The sequence below is a fragment of the Brachyhypopomus gauderio genome, chromosome 2, assembly GCF_052324685.1.
Source record: "Brachyhypopomus gauderio isolate BG-103 chromosome 2, BGAUD_0.2, whole genome shotgun sequence".
Lineage (NCBI taxonomy): Eukaryota > Metazoa > Chordata > Actinopteri > Gymnotiformes > Hypopomidae > Brachyhypopomus > Brachyhypopomus gauderio.
This window is the reverse complement of record NC_135212.1, coordinates 24,811,458-24,833,360: the sequence shown is the minus strand read 5'-3', so window position 1 is coordinate 24,833,360 and position 21,903 is coordinate 24,811,458. Positions and strand designations below refer to the sequence as shown.

Genomic DNA, 21,903 nt, shown 5'->3' with positions numbered 1-21,903 from the left:
ATCCTGCACATGGCACATGCATAAAAATGTCAAGAGTTAATGCACACAAATGCGGCCACTAGAGTCTTCATGCCTTATATGGAGATAGAGTTGCTGACTAGAGACCTTTTTTTCTTTACTCCCCAATAATCTATAATCAGTCAATACTCATTTACTTTGTGACTAGAATCTATTGTTCCACTATGAAAAACAGCCCCGATCGTTATGTGTATTGGTTTCTGTTGAAGGCAGGATGAGCTCAGGGCCTTGTGGGCCAAAGGCCAGGCTGACAGTCATACTCTTACTAACACACCCACCACACTCACACTACCCCAACACCCAGCATAAATAATCAATAACGTATATTCAATTCAGTTCAATCTTATAGTTTAGTTGCACTCATATCACAACGATGCGATACATGACAGATCTCTAGACCTCCTGAATATGAATGGGTGTATAGCAGATACCCTGCCGTAAGCATGTAGGCCAATCTCCCTTGCTCCACTTATTGGAGCAGAAAGCAGTAAAACACAGTCCAGTTCTAAATGGCTTTTTCAACTGGTGTCAATTGATTTTTGATTTTGGTGATCATGCTCTATCTCTCACCCAATCTAGGAAGAGAGGGAAGAAGACCCTTTGGACCTATTATAGATAACGACTTATCCTGAGATAAATGGAACTATTTCATGAACCACATGTATACATACACATATTCTTACAAAACTAAACATTTAAAACATTGATAACACAGTTCATACACTCTTTTAGAAGTCTTGTATTGAGAGCATCCTTAGATGTTGTATTGCATCCTGGTATGGACATTCTAGGTCTTGGGGGAGCAGTAGGCAGACCTGTACCATCTCTATCTGCCCAGGCTGGGGCAGATGTGAGGGGCAGATGGACAATACCTCTTAAAATGGCAGATAAGATAACTTTGTAGAATCTCAGACTAAAGTTAATATAATACTCTAGTTTTTCTGAGGATATTCTTCAAACACAGAATTTTACCAAAGACCAAATGCAGGAACATTTGAGAGAAGTGACCATGCCCAACATTGAACTCAGGTCATGTGCTGAACTCTGACCTCATGGGTTAAGGCTTATGGATAGTTGGCTCAAACTTAGTCTTTACTGTTTGGCTTTGCTATAGCCCCAAACTTTACTTTTGCAAGAACAAAACGCAGTGTCACAAGTCCTCTGATATCCTCCACACCCAGGTTAACCTAGAGAACAGCTAGTGGCTGGGCTATTGACTAAACAAGTAATATTTATGTGCTCACAATGTGCTATCCACAATGTGATAGAAATCGAGCCATGGTACATTTTATATCAGTAGAACATCTCATGTATGGCAGTATGCCAAATTATACCTGCAGTTTCTTTAAATTACTGCAGTGCGTAAAACATGCCAGACAAAATGACCAGCCAAGTATTGGTTCAGATTAAACACAACTGCTTAAGGTAATTAACCATTAAGGTTGGCTGAGGCCTGTTATGCCTTTGTGATGAATGAGAACAGATGATACAGCTCATTAGGCCGAATATGACTGCATTTAGAGCGACTAGAGCCGGCTTTACGTTTAAAGACAGCTCTGAGCCTTAAATCAGACCTGGTCGGAGTGCGTCTGTCACTTCCACTGGCTTCACTGTAATACATGTGCATAGAGCTACTCTCTCAGTACCCTGAGCACTTAAGCTAATGGATCTGAGGGGAACTAACGAGGAAGGCGACCACGCAGAGATTCAGAGATGATGTAATAATGTTTTTTTTTCTATTTCCATAATGTAAATGCCAATCAATCAGACCTGAACAGTGGTCATGAACCTTAGAAGCAGCAGGCATGCAGAGAGAGAGAGAGAGACGGTGAGAGGAGAAGAGAGAGAGAGACAGAGAGAGAGAGAGAGAAAGGGGAGAGGGTGAGGGATAAAAAAGGATAATCACAGGGGAAGTCTGAGAGGATGTTTCTGTCAAACTGATCACAAACACAGATTTTTGGGGTTGCTGTTTCTCTGAAGCTTTGCTCATCAGTAACACCTACATGTCACAGAAAAGCAGGACTCACAGACAGATAACAATAGAGCGAGGATCGCCCACTGGCTCGTCACTGTGAATCCGCTGATCCAGCAAGGTCTTCAGTTCAGAGCAGGAAAAAACACACGCAGACACACACAGAGCAAATGCACACACACACACACACCAACACAGTTACATATACACACTTACAGATACACAGAGACATATGAACATACAGATAAAGACATATGCAGACACACAATGCACATATGCACACACATATACAAACACTTAAGGATACATTGCACACACAAACACATGCAAATTATATACATATAGTTTATTTAATATTATCTCTTTAATGTTAATGGATGAAATGAGGATAGAGGAAGACTCTTTGACAGGAACGTGTATACTGCTAAAACCACTGATGAAATTTATGTATGTTTTCTGTCAGAGAGAGAAAGACAGCAAGGGAGGTAGAGAGGGAGAGAAAGAGGGAGGGAGGGAGAGGGAAAGATTAAGATTATGTTGCTTAAATCACCCAGAGACAATGAGACAAAAGTAATAAAAGTCAAAGTTTCCTTTTTGTTTATCAGAAGTGACTAATCTACGTGGAAGAGTGCACGCACACACACACACACACACACACACAGAGCAGCAATCAGACACACTCCATTATGCCGGCGATGGCTCGCTGTAGTCCTCTATGTCATTATGTTTTCCACTATGTCTGCATCATTACTGTCCTTTTTCCACTGTGTGTGTGTGTGTGTGTGTGTGTGTGTGTGTGTGTGTGTGTGTGTGTGTTTCCTCTCCTGTTCACTATCAGGGACACTGGGCGGAATTGGCAGAGAGGAAACCACCCTCCTCCCCCCTGATAACCATTCCCTGTCCATAATGTTTTATTTAAGATATCAATGTTTGTGTGTGTGTGTGTGTGTGTGTGTGTGTGTGTGTGTGTGTGTGTGTGTGTGTGTGTGTGTGTGTGTGTGTGTGTGTGTGTGTGTGTGGGTCACCTGATAACGGTCCATCCTCTGTTTCTATATGACCTGTGGGGTTGGCTTGGACTTCCTGGGTAAGACTCTCCTGTTCCTGGTACACAGTAAGAAGGAAAACAGTCAGTCTGAGACTTTTTCTTGATAATTGTGCCCCAGAGATACTTCTGACTCCTGAAATCACAGAGTATTAGCTCCTTCGAGACAGAGTAAATATGCAGCAGTGAATAGCACCGTCTCTTCCAGCAAGGCAGCACAAGTTTTTCAAGGATTACAAATAACATGATAATAATAATAACATATCTCTAAGTATGGAAGGACACATGCATTCCAGACACACACACACACACACACACACACACACACATTCAAAATTCTTTCAAAATTGGTTTGGAAATATTCAAAATTCTATCACTGCTCTGTTTGGTCACCCAAATGAGATTCATCCAACTCAAAGTTGGATTAAACAATGTCAAATTAAACAGTGTCAGATTAGTCTCTGGCTCATGCTGTTCTTGATCATATCTTGAACTTGTTCTTGTGCTATGTTCAGACTGCAGGCAAACTGGATTTGTTTCTCAAATCAGATCTTTTCCGTCTGCTGCCCGCATTGTTATCGCAAGGTATCAGGTTAGATCTGATCAGATATGTGTCTAGATGTCGCTATTTATGTTAATCTTATATTTATTTTAGGGGTAGGACTTTAACACGTTAATTTCGATTAATTAATTACAAGGAAAATAACGAACTAAAAAATTAACGCATTTTAACGCATGAGACACTTTTGCACCGTGGAATGATTCTCAGTGCACTTGTTCCAAGCATACAGATAATAAGGATGCACAATAAGCAGAGATGGGGAATAGAGTTTGGGACTCGTGCTTGAGTCGCACTTAAGTCGCATATAGAGTGACTTCAGACTTGACTTAGACTTACATTCAAAAGATTTCCAACTCGACTTGGACTGGTAATTTTAGACTCGTGAACAATGTTTTGTTTGTAATGTTCATTTGACAATCTCTTCTCCTACTATCGCAGGCCATTTTAACATAAAATGGGCTTCACCCCACTTACATTACAGATATCTGTAACTACATTACAGATATCTGTATATTTAATTTAAGAATCTCTAATTATATTTTAACTAGGCAAAATGTCAATTTGAGATATCTCCAATTACATTCTGACTTGTATAAATTACGTAATATTCACCGTTGATTTGTATGGAGGCTCAAGATATCTGCAATTAATTACTGACTATCTGAAACGTACATTTCAGATATCTACAATTAAATTATTACTAGTCAAAAAGTCAATTACACATATCTTGTTTTTTGTTCTGACTAGTCATTATTCTAATTAAAGATATCTTAAGCATACTGTAGGGAAGTATATGGAGTAGATGGACTGTATATTAATCTAAATAGGTTGCACCGTTCTGTTTGTCATCGAACACAACCAAGGAATGCCGGTCAGAGCATTACTGATAGCGTGAAGATGATGAATGGGAGTTTAAATGGAAATAACGATGCCAGACAGGTTGAAGTAGAACTTGGTTTCTTCTATTAAACTTTGCAGTTACATTTCACAGGGTACTGATCAACATTCATGCATTTGTGCGTGTGTTAGGAGTTGGGTGAGGTCGTATGTCATGTATCGTGTGATCCTAAACACAACGGAAAATAAAACAGTATTTACCGTCTGAGATGGTACTGTAACATTCGCATGCGTTAAGCTACATGCTAACCGCTAACATCTACCCAGGAGAGATTAATCAAAACTTAGGATAGGCAGGATATGATTTAAACAGGTTCATAACGATACTCTGAATAACATCAGAATAAACATAGGTAACGAAACATACACAAACTACTACAAAGATTCACCCAAGACCCGAGATTTGTCTACTTACGTTGCTCATTAATGCACACAGAACACTGAAACGGTTAAGGATGACTGCGCGAACTCTCAAAAAACAACAAAGTCGAGGCGTACGTAGTTACGTCTCGTGAGCCTACAATATCAAATAAAAGCTCTCAGGTTAAACGTAACGGGTACGTCAAACGAAGAACCACTCGCTAAACATACAAGTCCGTAGTCTTTTCTACAGCCGCCCCCGAATGTACGTAGTACATTTGCAACTAAGATAAAGACTACTCATGAGGGCGTCTCTCGTTGTCGACTGGAAGGGCTGGCAGAATGACCAGCCGAGCGACGGGTCGGGTGTAGGTGGGGTCTCTGACTCTCACATCCGCAGATCGGATATGACCATCGGGGCTGGGGTGAAGCTTGATGATGCGCCCAATAGGCCACGTAGCCCTAGGGAGCTGAGGGTCCACAATCATTACCACAGAGCCTTCTGTGACGTCGACCGAAGAGGACTGCCACTTCTGTCTGAGTTGCAGCCCAGGCAAGTACAGACTGATGAAACGAGCCCAGAAGTGGTCTGCCAGGACCTGAGCGTGTTTCCACCTTTGCTGGCCGAGGAGCTCATCTTTGGGGTATACGACTTGTGGAAGAGACCCGTCAGGCCGCCCCTTCAGCAGACAGTTGGGAGTGACCGGGTCTGGGTCACTGACGTCTGAGGGTACGTACCCCAAAGGTTTGGAGTTCAGGATTGCCTCCACTTCGATGAGGACGGTGCTGAGGACCTCCTCCTGCAGGGGTTGAGCGCCTGCAGAGGTGTACAATGCATTCTTAACAGAGCGGATCTCTCGCTCCCACACTCCTCCGAAGTGTGGCGCAGCGGGAGGGTTGCAGTGGAAGTGGATCCTGTAAGGTGCTAAGCGGGACTGAAGGTCAGGTGACATGGCCGTGAACGCCTTGTGAAGCTCCTTGGCGCCAGCTTTGAAGTTAGTTCCCTGGTCTGAATAGAGCTCAGTAGGGGTCCCCCTACGGGCAATGAATCTTCTTAAGGCCATGAGGAAGGAGTCGGCATCGATAGAGGTAAGTATATCGAGGTGTACTGCTCTGACAGTTAGGCATTTGAATATGATCCCCCACCTCTTCTCCAAACGTCTTCCTACCTTAACTTCCAACGGCCCGAAACAATCTACGCCCGTAGAGTGGAAGGCAGGTTTAAACAGGCGTAGGCGGGCCAGGGGCAAGTCGGACATTCAAGGGACAGTGGGCTTGGCTTTCCAGCGGCGGCAGTCCACACACGTCCTCTGGAAGCGACGGACCGCCTCTCGACCTCGCAGAATCCAGTGCGAACGCCTGATCTCTGCGAAAACACGCTCCGGCCCTGGATGTTTCAGGCGACTATCAAAGTCCTGAATGAGTAGGCGGGTCACTGGGTGTGAGGGGTCTAACACCACGGGGTGCAGATTAGTGTAGTCCAAATCCTCTGACCGACGAAGGCGACCACCAACTCTGACAAGGCCACTCCTTCCATCCAGTTTTGGAGAAAGGTTGCAGAGGCGGCTGCTCCATGGAACCGGTCTCCCTGCTTTAAGGAGATGAATTTCATTGGGGAAGCAGTCCTGCTGGGCCTTTCGAAGGAGGTGAGTCTCTGCATGACGGTAATCCTCCGCTCCAGCACATCCATCCTTATCAGCCGCCCCATGAAGTTCCTGGGCTGTGGCTTGTAACAGCTCTTTCCAGGTGTTGTATTGGTTCAGCTCTAGATCGGCTTGACTCACAGTCGTGGAGGTGGCACCACAGAAGGCCTCTTTACGAAGTTCTGAGGGGTCTGGAGGATCTCTCAAAACACCTGGAGGCTCCACTGGCCACTGGTCATGAGGGAGGAGGAGGAACGGAGGGCCTTGGCTCCATCGGTTGGGTTGGGCTAGGTCCTGCAGTCTCTTGCCACGAGTAATATCGTCAGCAGGATTCTGAGCAGAGTCGACGTACCGCCATGTGTGTTGCTGAGTGAGATCTTGTATTTCAGCGACACGGGTGCCGACGAAGACTTTGAATTGGCAAGATTCCGATCTCAGCCACATCAGCACAGTTGTGGAGTCAGTCCACATCGTGGTTTGCTCGATTTCAAGGGTAAGCTCAGCACTCAGGAGCTTGGAGAGCTGAGCTCCAATAAGGGCACCACACAGTTCTAACCTCGGCATAGAGTGTAGGCGTCTGGGGGCCACTCTGGATCGGGCCATGACGAAGGCCAGATGGGGTGTGTCATCACTGTCGACCATTCTGAGGTATGCCACCGCTCCGTAAGCCAGCTCCGACGCATCGCAGAAGATATGAAGGTCTCTCTTGCTTACAGTACCAGCTGCACCCTTAGGTAGGTATGGACGACTGAGACGGACTTCCGGGACAAACCGTAACTCTCCCTCCCAGTCTCTCCACTGCTGGATGAGATGTGGGGGTAACTGAGGGTCATCCCAGCCTCTGTGCTTGTCCCAAAGGCTTCTCACTAACATCTTTGCTCTGGTAGTGTAGGGCAGTATGAAGCCCAAGGGGTCATACTGGCTGGCAAGCACCTTGTAGATGTTGCGCATTGTAGGCTCATCGTACTGGATAGGGCGACATTTGTATCCCAGGATGTCAGGGGAAAACTGCCAGCTGAGACCTAATGTTGATTCAGGACTGTCTGTCTTCTCATGCGCCAACCAGAGGTCCGCACTGCTGGATCTGAGGTCCTCAGGTAAGTGACGGATTACTTCAGGTACGTTACTGGCCCACTGTCGAAGTACAAAACCAGCTGAGGACAGGAGGGCTCTTATCTTGTCCACAAGGTCCCTGGCAGCTGCGGTGGTAGGGAGAGACTGCAGACAATTGTCCACATAGAAGCATTGCTCTACTGAAGTCCTCACCTCATCTCCAGGCTGTGTGTTCTTCTTTGTATGGTGCTGCATGGCGAACACAGCACAACATGGGCTACAAGTGGTGCCAAACGGCAGCACTTGCCACTCGTACACTGAAGGAGGTTCGTGTTGCTGTAGGTCGCGCCACACAAAACGCAGGAGAGGCCGGTCTTCCGGTAACAGGCAAACTTGGTGGAACATGCTCTTTATGTCTCCACTCACAGCCACTTCATGCTCCCGGAACCGGAGGAGTACTCCCAGCAGAGATGCTCCGAGCGTAGGCCCAGGTAGGAGGTATGCGTTGAGGTTCTGACCACGATACTGGAATGAGCAGTTGAATACGAGGCGGTGCTTACCGTTATGGCTAACTAGGTGATGGGGGATGTACCATGCTTCCTCTCCTCTGGTTACTTCTGATGGGTCAAGCTTCACAACAGACCCTGCCTGTACCAACTTGTCAATCTCGGCGCGATACACTGTGGCCCTCTCAGGATCCCTGTGCAGGCGTCTCTCGACTCCTCTGAGGCTTGGCAAGACTGCATCAGGGTTGGCTTGAAGGCGTGGCATGTCCTTATACCGCAGCAGGGGGGTGGTGAGCCGAGAGATGCCCTCAACCTCAACATAGGTTGTCCTTTCCTCGAGCAGGCTGATGGCTAGGTTGTCTTGTTTGGAACGGGTCACCACCTTGCTATCCCTGAGTGGTATGAGGTCGGCTCGCCACAGCTTTTCGACATGCCTCATCAACTCAGTCTCTTCAAGAGGGACCGAAGCGAGGAGGCAATGCCGTGGGCTAGAGATCTCGCCCAGAACACTGGAGGGGCCCTGCAGGGCCCAGCCCAACCTAGTGTGGACTGCTGCTGGACCACCAGGTGGACCCAGTCGTACTGGCTGAGTAGGGATCACCAGGTGGGGGTGGTCACTGCCTACGAGCAGGAGTGGCTTGACCCTCTTGAAGGGCTGAATAGGCAGTCCTGAGAGATGCTTATACTTCCTCTGTAATTGTTCCAGAGGGTAAGTATGTTCAGCGAGATCAATGCGGGCCGAGGTGAAGGCATTACTGATCCGGTACTTGGTCTTGGGCTTTGCCTTGGAGGCGATGGTGAAGGACACGCTGACACCTCGGAGGGTTTGAACATCCTGCCTGATTGTATGTAGAGGTAGGGATTCAGGAGTTTCTTGGAGTTCCAATGCCTCAGCGGCAGCTGGCAGCAGCATCGTTCTCTCTGACCCGTCATCTAATACAGCATAGGTATCCAGAGTGTGGCCACCATGTTGTAGGAGCACTGGAACCACTTTCAGCAGCACTCTGCTGCACTCTGCTGCCCTCGAGGTATAGCACCTCGGTTGAGGTTGAGCCTCTGTCTAAAGGTGGCACTGTTGCTCGAGTGTGGTCTCTCTGGGTTGCTGTATTGACATCGTGCAGGGCCTGTAGGTGGCGACCTTGACACAGGTTGCAGGTCTTCTTTAGGGTGCACTGTGCTGCCTGGTGTGAGCGCGCGCAGCGCCAGCATCTCTTATTGACTAATCCACTCCGTTAGCTGTTCTTTGCTGAGCTTACGGATGGCTGTACACTGACTCAGGTGGTGTTCTCGATTGTCACAGAATGCACAATAAGGAGCTGGTTTGACCTTGGCTGAACTGTCACTGGTAGGTTTGACCTCCCTAGGGGTACTGTCTGTTCCATGCAACACAGTGATGGAGGGCTTCTTTGAGTGAGTGTTAAGCCTAACGCTGGGCTTGGCTTTCACTCCTCTGGAAGACAGCTGGCCATCGAAGTCTTGACACCAAGCTTCATGCTTCAGCCACTGCGCTAAATCGTAGAGGATGTAACTTCTCTTAGACTGGCTGAACAAACATCTGCGGAAATCAGCTCGCTGTTCTGGTGGCAGCTTGCCGAGCAGGCGTGCAACGTGGGAACCGCATAGGAGCTCCACCTCACCATCAGGACCAAGTGTCTTCAACATCCCCACCAGTGACTGTATCTGAAGTGAGAACTGTTCAAAGGCTACTGCATCACCGCGTCTAATGTCAGGTGTGTCCATTACCTCTGCAATCCGCTTAACGGTTAGCTGATGCGGCTGTCCGAATTTCTCATTGAGGGCCATCATTGTGTCTGTGAATGGTGTCTGGGAGTAGATGTAGGCATCAGCTATCAGTTTGGCCTCCTCTAGCCTCAGATGGTCAACTAGGACTTGATACTTAAACATTTCAGTGCTATCAGCAGGTAGAAGGTTCTCTAAGGCGATCTTGAGATGAGTAAATTCACCAGGGTCTCGATGAGAGAAGTTGGGTATGGTAGCACGGGGGCCCCGATATGTTGATTCTACAATGGAGGTGTGGTACGATGGCCTGGAGCAGGTTGGAGCCTGCCTAGTTACATATGGTAGACCCTGAGGAGGTGGTGGATGTTGCATAGGCGGGAGGCGGAGTGCTGTAGGGTTCTGAGACGCGCCGTAAGAAGTGTAGGGGTGCTGTGGTGGAGGTGAGGGCAAGCTGGACCATGCAGGGCGCTGTCGCTGGGTTACTGTGATGCCGTGGCTATTGCTGAGGTAGGTAGCCCCGAAAGGTTGGCTAACTGGTGGTGCTGACAGTGACTGGGCTACTGGCACCGCATCCCGCCCAACTGCTAGCGTCTCATTTCTTAATAGCTGTAGTTCACTCATCAAATGGTCGAGACGGTCGATCATGGGCTGTTCACTTGAGGGTGGCGTATCTTCAGTGTTACTTAACCACGGTGGTGGTGGTGGCCATCCTCCATCGTCCTCCACTGAGGCTGAGTGATAGCCATGTGCCTCATGTAGCTGTTGTGGGGTGCGTGCAGTATTTACCAGCTGTAGCTTGTCTGTACGGGCTGGTCTCAATTCTGTCAAGCCTGCTGACATGCGCTGCCGGGGTTGCAGTGACTGCTCTAGCATGTGGTCTAACACACGCCTCTCATGCTGGGTGTCTTCTAGCTCTGCGTCGTAGGCTGTGCTCCTGGCAGGTGAGTGACTTAGGTGGCGATGAGGAGTACTGTGACCGCTCACATGTTCCTCTTCATGCCAATGAGCACCAAGCCCCTTGTAGTCAACTTCATAATCTTCATAATGGAGAGGAGGGCGTGTCTGGCGTCGGGGCCGCACAGCGGGGGATTCAACATCTTCCATATCCTTGTTGATTGAGTGCAATGTATATCCGGCTCGAAGGACCAATTAATGTAGGGAAGTATATGGAGTAGATGGACTGTATATTAATCTAAATAGGTTGCACCGTTCTGTTTGTCATCGAACACAACCAAGGAATGCCGGTCAGAGCATTACTGATAGCGTGAAGATGGTGAATGGGAGTTTAAATGGAAATAACGACGCCAGACAGGTTGAAGTAGAACTTGGTTTCTTCTATTAAACTTTGCAGTTACATTTCACAGGGTACTGATCAACATTCATGCATTTGTGCGTGTGTTAGGAGTTGGGTGAGGTCATATGTCATGTGTCGTGTGATCCTAAACACAACGGAAAATAAAACAGTATTTACCGTCTGAGATGGTACTGTAACATTCGCATACGTTAAGCTACATGCTAACCGCTAACATCTACCCAGGAGAGATTAATCAAAACTTAGGATAGGCAGGATATGATTTAAACAGGTTCATAACGATACTCTGAATAACATCAGAATAAACATAGGTAACGAAACATACACAAACTACTACAAAGATTCACCCAAGACCCGAGATTTGTCTACTTACGTTGCTCATTAATGCACACAGAACACTGAAACGGTTAAGGATGACTGCGCGAACTCTCAAAAAACAACAAAGTCGAGGCGTACGTAGTTACGTCTCGTGAGCCTACAATATCAAATAAAAGCTCTCAGGTTAAACGTAACGGGTACGTCAAACGAAGAACCACTCGCTAAACATACAAGTCCGTAGTCTTTTCTACACATACTCATTATTTAAGATATCTTAAACATATTTTTAGATATCTGAAACTAAGATTTGACTAGTGCAAATTAAATATCAGATATCTTGAAAGTAAGTAATGACTAGGCCAGGCGTACTCAACTAAATTTGTCCGCGGTCCAATTTTGGCAGATACCTGTGACCTGAGGTCCGGTGCGGCGGGGGTGGTGAACGTAAGTTGTTGAGCGGGGGGCGGCGAACGTAAGTTGTTGAGCGGGGTGGCGAACGTAAGTTGTTGAGCGGGGGTGGCGAACGTAACACTAGTGACGGAGTGTTTTATCAATAGCCCTGAAATAAATGCTACGGTTTTGTTTTAGTCCGTATCCAGTTAATCAGGAATGAGATTGGGTCCGGACAGGACTGCGTTCGGGTCCGGATCCGGACCGCGGTCCGCCAGTTGAGTACCCCTGGACTAGGCAAAACACAGTTAGGGATATCCAGAACTGTATTTTTGACTAGTCAAAAGTCATTTAAAGATATCTACAAATAAGTTACAGATATCTTGAACATTTTTTATCTAGACGTGTTTTTTATTCCTGTTATCTTGAATAATTATTCTGACTAGTCGAAACGTGTAAAACAGGTTATTGTTAGCAAACAGAGGTCTAGTTATCCCCAGTCAGAGCCACATTTGTGACGCTTTTCGCAATAACCTGTTTTACTTCCCTTTTCTCATCATACAGCTGCTGGATTTTCTTCGACATTGTCTTTCTGGACGGCAGTTCGTAATTTGCATCAGCTGACGGAATTTGCAGTGCTTCTTGTAGGCCTTTACCCCGACATGTGGTCGAGTGTTGACTGGCAACACTGTTTGCTCACACTAGGAATACATTTAGCAGCTAAGTTATCATTACTGACCTGCGCGTTAGCCCCAACATGTTTTGCATTGAGGTGGTAACGAAGGGTGTAATTGCTCCTGTGACTTCAGCGTCGTTGTTAGCAACAAGAATAATCTTGGTGTGACAGCTCATATTATAGATGATGAATGGAAGGTCCAGTCATTTGCTTTGAACATGCAGAAGACCACTTCTAGGCACCATGGAGATGCCTGTCCAGAGGACTTTATGGCTGTGGCAGAGGCCTGTGAAATTAAAGAAAAAGTCTACCATCTAAAATGGTATTAAAAAACATCTTCTGATTTACTTCAGCTCTTCTTATTCTTACATTTACATTTACGGCATTTAGCAGACGAGCTTATCCAGACTTACAAAGTGCTTTGCATTTGATCACAGAATTCATCCTAGGTAATAGTACGGATAGGCCAGAATTCAAGATACCATTGAGTCAGACTACTACTAAACTACAGGAGTCAATGTCATTACTTAGTGTTTTGCAAGTTAGATGTTTGCCAAGAAGCACAAATAACCATAGGCAGACATTTAAGAACAACGGCAAGTGGTATCAGCCGAGCTAGTGCTCTGATAAGAACTCAACAAACAGGTGGGTCTTCAGTCTACGCTTGAAGATAGCAATAGATTCTGCAGTCCTAGCAGCTAATGGAAGATCGTTCCACCATCTTGGAGCCAGGATGGAGAATAGTCTGGAGCTTTGTCTTCCATGAGACTTTAAGCATGGAGTTTCGAGTTGAGCCAAGCTTGAGGTTCGGAGTGTTCTCTGTACAGATCGGCTTTTGACCATGGACATCATGCCATACATGGACATCATGTATTTTGTTGTCTTCTTTCTAGGTATTAGCACTGGCAACTGTTTATGGCAGTGCTTGAGCTTGAGTAGTTTGGACTTAAGCCTATTTATACTAGATAGAGATGCATATTCTGACTAAACACTTAGCACTTTTGTAAGTCACTCTGGATAAGAGCGTCTGCTAAATGCCGTAAATGTAAATGTAAATGTAATGGAGGGGCCAGTCCATTTTTGGCTTTGTAAGCAAGCATCAAGTTTTTATATCTGATGTGTGCCGCTACTGGAAACCAGTGAAGAGAGCGTAGCAGAGGAGTCACATGTGAAAACTTGGGGAGATTGAAGACCAGTCATGCTGCAGCATTCTAAATTAGTTGTAGAGGTCTGATGACCCGTAGAGGAAGACCTGCAAGTAGGGAATTGCAGTAGTCCAGCTTAGAGATTACTAGAGACTGCACAAGCACTTGAGTAGCTTCCTGTGAAAGGAAGGGTCGTATTCTCGGTATGTTGCAGAGGAGAAATCTTCAGGATCTAGTCAGTTTTGAAACGTGTTGAGAAGGACAACTCCTTGTCCAACGTTACACCCAGGCTTCTTGCAGTTTCTGATGGTGTTAACAAGGTGTTCTCAAAGGAAACTGTGAGGTCGTTGTGTGGGTTTGGGGTTCCTGGAATGTACAGATGCTCAGTTTTGCTAGGGTTGAGTTTCAAGTGGTGAGCAGTCATCCATGAAACAATATCTGCCAAGCATGCCGAGATATGCCTAGAAACCTGGATGTCAGAATGAGGGAAGGAAAGAATTACCTGGGTGTCATCAGCATAGCAATGATAGGAGAAACCATGAGACAAAATAATGTCACCAAGGGAACGAATATATAAAGAGAAGAGAAGAGAAGAGGGCCTAGGACTGAGCCTTGGGGGACTCCAGTGGAAAGTTTACATGGATTGGATGTAGCTTTGCTATAGCCCCAAACTTTACTTTTGCAAGAACAAAACGCAGTGTCACAAGTCCTCTGATATCCTCCACACCCAGGTTAACCTAGAGAACAGCTAGTGGCTGGGCTATTGACTAAACAAGTAATATTTATGTGCTCACAATGTGCGAATACGGTTAACGAGATTTCACATTAACGACTGACAGCCTATTAATAGTAAATTCATCTCTTAATGCCATTTCACCTAAATGCAATATTTTTGCGGGGCAGCTAAGTATTGGTTAAATATAACATTTGAGTGTGATTGTAGAGTGTGTTGGATCGAGGAGGTGAAATGAGGATATCCATTTTGAAGTACCAGCTAACATTTTATTTCCTTTTATTTTATTTATTTATCCTTTTATTTATTTTATTTTCCTTTTTATTTCATTTTATTTATTTTTATTTTATTTTATTAATGTATTTCCTCAGTTTTTGAAACTGCTGGATATAAAAGACGTATACTGTTTAGTGTGATTAAGTTTTAAATATTTTATCACTTAAAGAAATAATATAATTATTAGGAGTTCATACTTATTATACCTGTGTCAACACTATAGCTGTGATCAGCAGCTATGGGCCCTGTCTTTACAGGTCCAGTGGTGCATCGTAGTGCAGGGGGCTTCCTCTTTCTGAGTGCGGGGCGATGCAGAAAAATGGTGGGAACAGCATCTGCTCTCAGCCTAGTCTTGCCCTGTTTGGTTTTGATGAACTGGTCTGCCTCAAAATGTGCCTGCAGAGTGATGTGAGTTTACTCCTCACACATGACAACTCAGTTTTGTCTACCCATATAGCCTACATATCCCATAGTGGGTGAATACACAGTATTAGAGAACACTTACTGGATACGTATACACTCATTACACGTATAAAAAACAACCAAGGATGTGCAACAAGTTCAAATTCATATCACATCAATACTCATAATATTCATTTTCTCCTGTCTTTTTCTCCTCTCTCTCTTTAAGCCAAAGAACCATAGGGGATTCAATGGAGCCTGCAACTAGATAGCACCCTCACCCTGCACCCGAGTCTGTCTGGAGTCTTTGATTTTTTTTGTTCACTATTCTGTATTTTAATAAATCAGGCATTAAGCTTTCCAATAGGGTAAGATTGCTCCTGCTTAGTTGAGACAACCATTTTTTTCTCCTCTCAGTATCAGTGGGGAAACCATACATTTTTGCTCGATTGGAGCATCCCCATGCAACACAGCAAACCATGGTGGACACTACACAAACAACACGGAGGAAAGGACACAGAAAAACTGCTTGACATGATATTCATATTTGAGATTATTAGAGATTTATTTAATGAATTAATTGCTGTAAATAAGTGTGTATTAAAAAGACAAGATATATATAATTTATCAATGTATTTTAATATGTCATATACTGTCTGGATGTAAATGTAATGTGTTTTAATGTACCATTTTAAAGCATATTTCTGCACAATGAAGTCAAAGAAAATTTTCCTTCTGTCAGAAAATGTACATTAGTCATTTAGATTACTTAGGTCCCCAATACCATGGGATTACAGAAATCACCATGATTTAAAGATATGTTAATGTTAGAAAATTAATCTAATCTGAATTTCTCACCCCTTCCTGTCCCTCTAAATATATAAATGAACGTAATATATAACAATTATAAAACAATCAAAGCATTAAACAGCAATGTGCTCTAAAATTAGCCTAAAGTTGGTCGTTATATGTTCACAATAATCCTCAAATCGCAGTTCTGTCTCTGTGTTTATGCGCTCAAATTGAACTTCCGTTGTCGCGACTCTCTCTATACGGCTCTGGTTCATTCCAAAGCATCGTTGGACTTAACTGAACTTAACCTACCTGCAGGGGTCGCTGTGGTAATGACGTAGTGTCAGTGACTACGTAGCTACACCGGTGACGCGAATTTCACTCGCGGTTATAGAGATGGAGGTGCATCATCTTACCCTCTCAAAAATCACCTTTTCACTCAAAAATCACTATTTGATATAGTTGTGCAGAGGTGGCCATTCCAGGTTCAGAAAGTAAAAGTCCTGAACCTGGAATGCCCACCTCTGGTTGTTTGTCGGGTCCAAACATTGGTACATTGAAATTGCATTTTAAACCAACTCTAAATAAAAATACGTTTTTTTCCTGTTCACACTCCGAAAAATCTATCTGGATACAATCTAGATATGCCAAAATCGGATTTGGTCTTGCAGTCTGAACATAACCTGCCATGGCCCGAAGTTGGATCGCCCTCTTGTGGGGATTGTGGATTCCCCTCGTCACAGTGTAAAGTCAACAGCAACAAAAAGCTTGGGTGGTTGTAAAACTTATGGTGTTGTAAAGATGATCTGTGGTAGGAACATAAAGGACCCCTGAACTGGCGAGTGTTCATTTAATAACAGCAGGGAACTGTACACTTGGGAAAAAGGGAAAACGAGACACTGTAAGAAGTACTCAAGCAGAGCAATATGTGTTTATGTATTTATATGTCTGTGTTGACCTGTGATTATTTAACAGTCCTGCAACATATCTTCAACGTGCTGTGTTTTAACTAACCCAGTAACTATCAAACTCATATGACTGTTGGACCCTCACTCTTACGGTCTTACCTTGTGCAGTTTAATGATGGATGGCCGTGGTATATGTGGATACTTTGTGTCCGGAATTGGACTCTCGTTGTGGATACAGTGCGGTCTGTCATCCTCTGACAGTCCTCCTGACAGCTCTTCCGAGACCTCCTCTTCCAGTCCTTCTGACAGCTCTTCCGAGACCTCCTCCGACAGTCCCTTGGTGCTGGAGGAGGCGTGGAAGATGTGCTTGTCGTCTGGAACGGACTCTTTAGTCTGAACTCCATTAGTTTTGGTGTGTAGTGAGATGCAGCTCACTGCCTGCTGGTGCTGGGTTCCTGCTGCACGGGCCGCTCCAGGCTGGCTAAGAACGGCGGGGGTGGGGATAGGGCGTGCACGGGATCCATGGTGCTCCGAGTCCAGGCAGAGGTCAGGCTCGGCAGGCACGTCCGTGGAAGCCCCGAAGCAGTGCTGGAGAGAGGCGCATGGGAGTCCCCGCATCACGAGGGTAGGACTCTGCCGGCCATCGGCCCAATTGGAGCAGTGAGGGGCAGATCCATGCGACACCTCCACAGACAACGAAGAGTCCAACCAGTACTTTACACGTCGACGCGATTTCTGCCTCTCTACGATCCAGAAGATGTGCAGTTTAAAATCATGAGATGAGTGTATCTGTTCAGATCCTCCTGTGTCCCTTAGTACATCCCTCCAGGATACTCCAAGGCTACACCCTGTTTTAATGACACCTCGACTCGGAGTGACGTTGGCTCTTCTCAGCGTGATCAGTGAAGAAGACTCAGGCCACGGCTGCACATGATTTAAAAAGTCAACCAAGCTGTGTCTCTGGTTTACCTTCTGCTCTGCATCTCTGCTAGGTCCTGCTCGCTGGTGCCGAGTGGTTGTGAAGCAACAAGCGGGTTGCGAGTGTGCGACTGGGGTGTCAGGTTGGATGGGGAGCTACTCGCCCTGCCAGCGACCATGCGGCTGCTGAGGTGTTGTCTTCCAGGGCGGCAGTAAGCGATACCACACAACCCCCCACAGAGCCCAACCACAACTGGGAGTTGGAGAACAGCGGAGTGTTATCAGAGCTGTCGCACAGCACGCCGCGAACGTAAAAGCAATAAACTTAAAAACCAGGGTCAAGTGGTCTGGTGTTACTGACAGTGAAATATTCATGTCTGGACAAAGGGAGTGTTAACGAAGTGTGTAGCCTTCACTGCTATGTCCGCTCCTGTCCTACACAGATGATGATAGATGATGAAGATCATAGGAGAGGCCAGTGGGAAGGGACTTTCGTGCAGTTTGGATGGAAAAAAGTTGAGATCTGGGAAAAAAACTTGTTCTACAGTTCAGTTTAGACACCTTAGGTGAATTTATGAAACATCAAAACCATGAGCTTCAATCGTCTGAAAGATCTGAAACAGATCAGAAAACACATTTTGTGTTTGGGCATTTGATGGTGTAAACGTTAGCACTAGCATTAGCACTTGCTCATCACATTACACGGCATACAAATTGGACAGTAGAGAGCCAATGAATCATTAATCTGCTCTTTTGTTGGAGGATGTAAACAGGACTTTAGTTTCCAGCCCAGTGAGAGTGCACAGTGGAGCCATATGTGGTGTGTGGAAACATGAACTCATTCATGTAAATGTTTCTTTTTTTTGCCTTGTGGATGTATGTAGCACTATGAAGATGTTTTAAATGTATAATATATATAACCAAAATCATTTTAATTAAGACTAAATTGTCTGAAAGTAGGATACTGTAGTGACAGTAGGCTATAGCAATTTCTTTTCCTTGAACTAAATGCAGTGTTGCGTCGAGGACAATCTTCTACAGTAAATATCCACTACACCCAGCAGATGGCGCTCTAGACAATTAAACTACAGATGCAGCCCAAGGGATACTACTGCTGAGATCAAACGCTGATATAACTGTTTATGGAAGCACGCAAGTGAGCCATGCAAATCCACAGGTTACTATTTTTATTTTGTAAAGTGTCATTTAAATAAAGAATTGGTTAATTCTTAACTACAGAAAAAGGCAGTTCCATCACACAGTCCAACTCAAAATTACAAAACAGAAAAAACAGAAAACTCAGGAACTGTAACAGTTTGAAACCATTCAGATGTGTTCAGAGGAACATTTGTTTTTAGCATTTTCTTTTTTAACTGGACAATTTAAACATGTAACAGAATTTGTTTTGGAAATGTAAGAATGCAATTTTGATCATAAATAATGTAACAATGTACAGAAGGGTGAACGTCAGTACTGTAGACTGAGTTAGTGTCTGAGTCCCATACAGCTGGAAGACCAACTGAATAGTTAACTCAACACACACACACACACACACACACACACACACACACACACACACACACACACACACACACACACACACACACACACACACACACACACACACGTGTTATACAGTGACTGGGGGACTGTAAGCTCAATCCAGTTAATCAGACTGTAAATTGACATATTGTAAATTAAATTCTGTGAAATCCAACCAGAGATTAAAGCACTGCTTTACATCTGCCTCCAGAACATTTGGAACAAACAGATCCAGCAACATCCCAGTTAAAACTTCAGTGAGGTAATACTTTGGTCCTTGAACCAAATGACTTTATAATTTATAATGCTCATTAGTACAATTACTTAATTAGTACTTACTGATTAATTGTTACTATTAATTTGGAAAAATACTTTAAAGACTTTTTTCATGAAGAGTCTCCATTAAATACTATTAATGTACAGCCAATGCAGTGCATCTTCTCATGTAAATAATGTACAAATGATTCAGCATCTTTTAGTACAGTCTTAAAGGGATATAGTGAACAAACCGACAAGCACATCATCGGGTCTGACGCAGGAGTAATGGAGCTGAGGGCATGTTCTCATTGGGTTAAAGACCTCCAGCAACTGGGAACTAAGACCTCGAGTGACAAGCTTTGCAATATGTAACAAAAACAGCATGTACAACTGAACCGAGTGAAAAAAACAAGACTTCTTGAAAGCTACTGTATTTCAGAGATACACATGTGACATTAGCAGACGCATTAGGAGCTTCTGTCCCTTACAGCAGAAGGCTGTGTGTGAGTCATGACCAGAACACTGAACAGGAAAAGCACCACAGAAGGGTCTAGAAAAGGGAGTTACCAGGGACACGACAAACTCCAAATCTAGAAAAATAGTGCACGGTTCTAAGCATGTCTTTAAGCTATCAAGAACACTGCTTCTCAATGTTCAAAGTCCACTAGCACAAGGGCCTGTGGGAATATTAGTCAGGTGAAAAACAAACAGCACTGCTCCTTGCTGAGACACCAGTCACTGCTGCACAGCACACATCATAGTGTATAAGCTGTGGTTGTCGTAGCTGCAGGTCTACCGTGTGCAGGTCAAAGGGAGCGTGATGACATGCTAGCAGAGATTCTGGGTTGCCATGACGTCACAGTAAGCAAGGTAAATATCTTCAATGCAAAAACTACTAAGAGGCTAAAAAGGTACAAGTCCAGTACTGAATCCAACACCAAGCTCGTTCTCTGTCTTGATACAGTGTTTACATTAAGAACAGCGTTGCTTAGTCTGTCTGTGTTGAGCAGACCTACAGAAGAAAATGAAAGGAGCATTACTGAGTCAGTGATGGAGCGATACTGAGTCAGTGATGGAGCGATACTGAGTCAGTGATGGAGCAGTACTGAGTCAGTGATGGAGCAGTACTGAGTCAGTGATGGAGCGATACTGAGTCAGTGATGGAGCGATACTGAGTCAGTGATGGAGCAGTACTGAGTCAGTGATGGAGCAATACTGAATCAGTGATGGAGCGATACTGAGTCAGTGATGGAGCGATACTGAGTCAGTGATGGAGCAATACTGAGTCAGTGTTGGAGCAGTACTGAGTCAGTGATGGAGCGATACTGAGTCAGTGATGGAGCAATGCTGAGTCAGTGATGGAGCAATGCTGAGTCAGTGTTGGAGCAGTACTGAGTCAGTGATGGAGCAGTACTGAGTCAGTGATGGAGCGATACTGAGTCAGTGATGGAGCAGTACTGAGTCAGTGATGGAGCGATACTGAGTCAGTGATGGAGCAGTACTGAGTCAGTGATGGAGCAATATTGAGTCAGTGATGGAGCGATACTGAGTCAGTGATGGAGCGATACTGAGTCAGTGATGGAGCGATACTGAGTCAGTGATGGAGCAATACTGAGTCAGTGATGGAGCAGTACTGAGTCAGTGATGGAGCAGTACTGAGTCAGTGATGGAGCGATACTGAGTCAGTGATGGAGCAGTACTGAGTCAGTGATGGAGCAGTACTGAGTCAGTGATGGAGCGATACTGAGTCAGTGATGGAGCAGTACTGAGTCAGTGATGGAGCAGTACTGAGTCAGTGATGGAGCAGTACTGAGTCAGTGATGGAGCGATACTGAGTCAGTGATGGAGCAGTACTGAGTCAGTGATGGAGCAGTACTGAGTCAGTGATGGAGCAATACTGAGTCAGTGATGGAGCGATACTGAGTCAGTGATGGAGCAGTACTGAGTCAGTGATGGAGCAATACTGAGTCATCAATATGTGTGTTTGGTGGGAATCGGACATAATGTTCATTTGCAGGTAAAGCTTTAGCTACCAGTGACGTGGCCACTCCCACGAGAGTGTCACAATGCCCTGTCCTAGCACAGTGCTTCGGCAACAATGTAGCAGGCTCCTCCCCACTCACAGAACCACTTCCACGGGAAGCAGAGTGCAGTGCCGTGACGTATGGCTGTGGGCGGAGCCTGAAGGAGCCAGGGGGTGGGGCAAGGCTCAGCTGTGGTAGGTGCTGACAGCTGCTTGTTTCTGGGAAAGACGCATAAGCTCCTCCCGGATGGCTTTGATGAGCGAGGCGGAGGAGTGGCTGGGGGAGGGGTACTCCTCGGGAGGGGCGGAGCCAGGGTATCCCAGGGCTACAGAGTCCAGGTGGGCCGGGGGAGCAGTAGGCTCCCTTAGACCATTCCTGGAGGTCTGGAACACCAGACATGAGGGAGTATGCAGGAG

The 21,903-nt window shown here is 45.3% G+C and overlaps 2 protein-coding genes and 1 long non-coding RNA gene across 8 annotated transcripts in view; 1 reads left to right on the top strand and 2 right to left on the bottom strand.

Moving 5' to 3' along the window:
• fam107b (family with sequence similarity 107 member B) overlaps nt 1-18,197 on the bottom strand; it is a 38,975-nt gene extending 20,778 nt beyond the window's left edge. Inside the window, exons 1-3 of one of the 3 annotated variants that reach the window (XM_076992359.1) lie at nt 16,905-18,197; nt 3,016-3,091; nt 1,813-2,113 (exon numbers count right to left, since the gene is read on the bottom strand). In XM_076992359.1, coding sequence (XP_076848474.1) covers nt 2,085-2,113; nt 3,016-3,091; nt 16,905-17,363 — 564 coding nt within the window. In that variant the 5' untranslated portion in view covers nt 17,364-18,197 and the 3' untranslated portion in view covers nt 1,813-2,084. Of the gene's footprint in view, nt 1-1,812; nt 2,114-2,352; nt 2,447-3,015; nt 3,092-16,904 lie in introns of those variants that run through there. The other 2 variants (XM_076992358.1, XM_076992357.1) reach the window with 2 other exon arrangements.
• Nucleotides 14,832-15,405, top strand: LOC143508813 (uncharacterized). Its single transcript, XR_013129490.1, has 2 exons — nt 14,832-15,051; nt 15,275-15,405. It is a non-coding gene; the product is annotated as an uncharacterized LOC143508813 (long non-coding RNA).
• A 644-nt stretch (nt 18,198-18,841) lies between the features above and the next one.
• Nucleotides 18,842-21,903, bottom strand: part of LOC143494579 (UPF0606 protein KIAA1549) — a 45,251-nt gene continuing 42,189 nt past the window's right edge. For all 4 annotated transcript variants that reach the window (XM_076992348.1, XM_076992349.1, XM_076992350.1 and 1 more), the window contains one exon: nt 18,842-21,870. In XM_076992348.1, the coding sequence (XP_076848463.1) occupies nt 21,673-21,870 (198 nt within the window). In that variant the 3' untranslated portion in view covers nt 18,842-21,672. The remainder of the gene's footprint in view (nt 21,871-21,903) is intronic.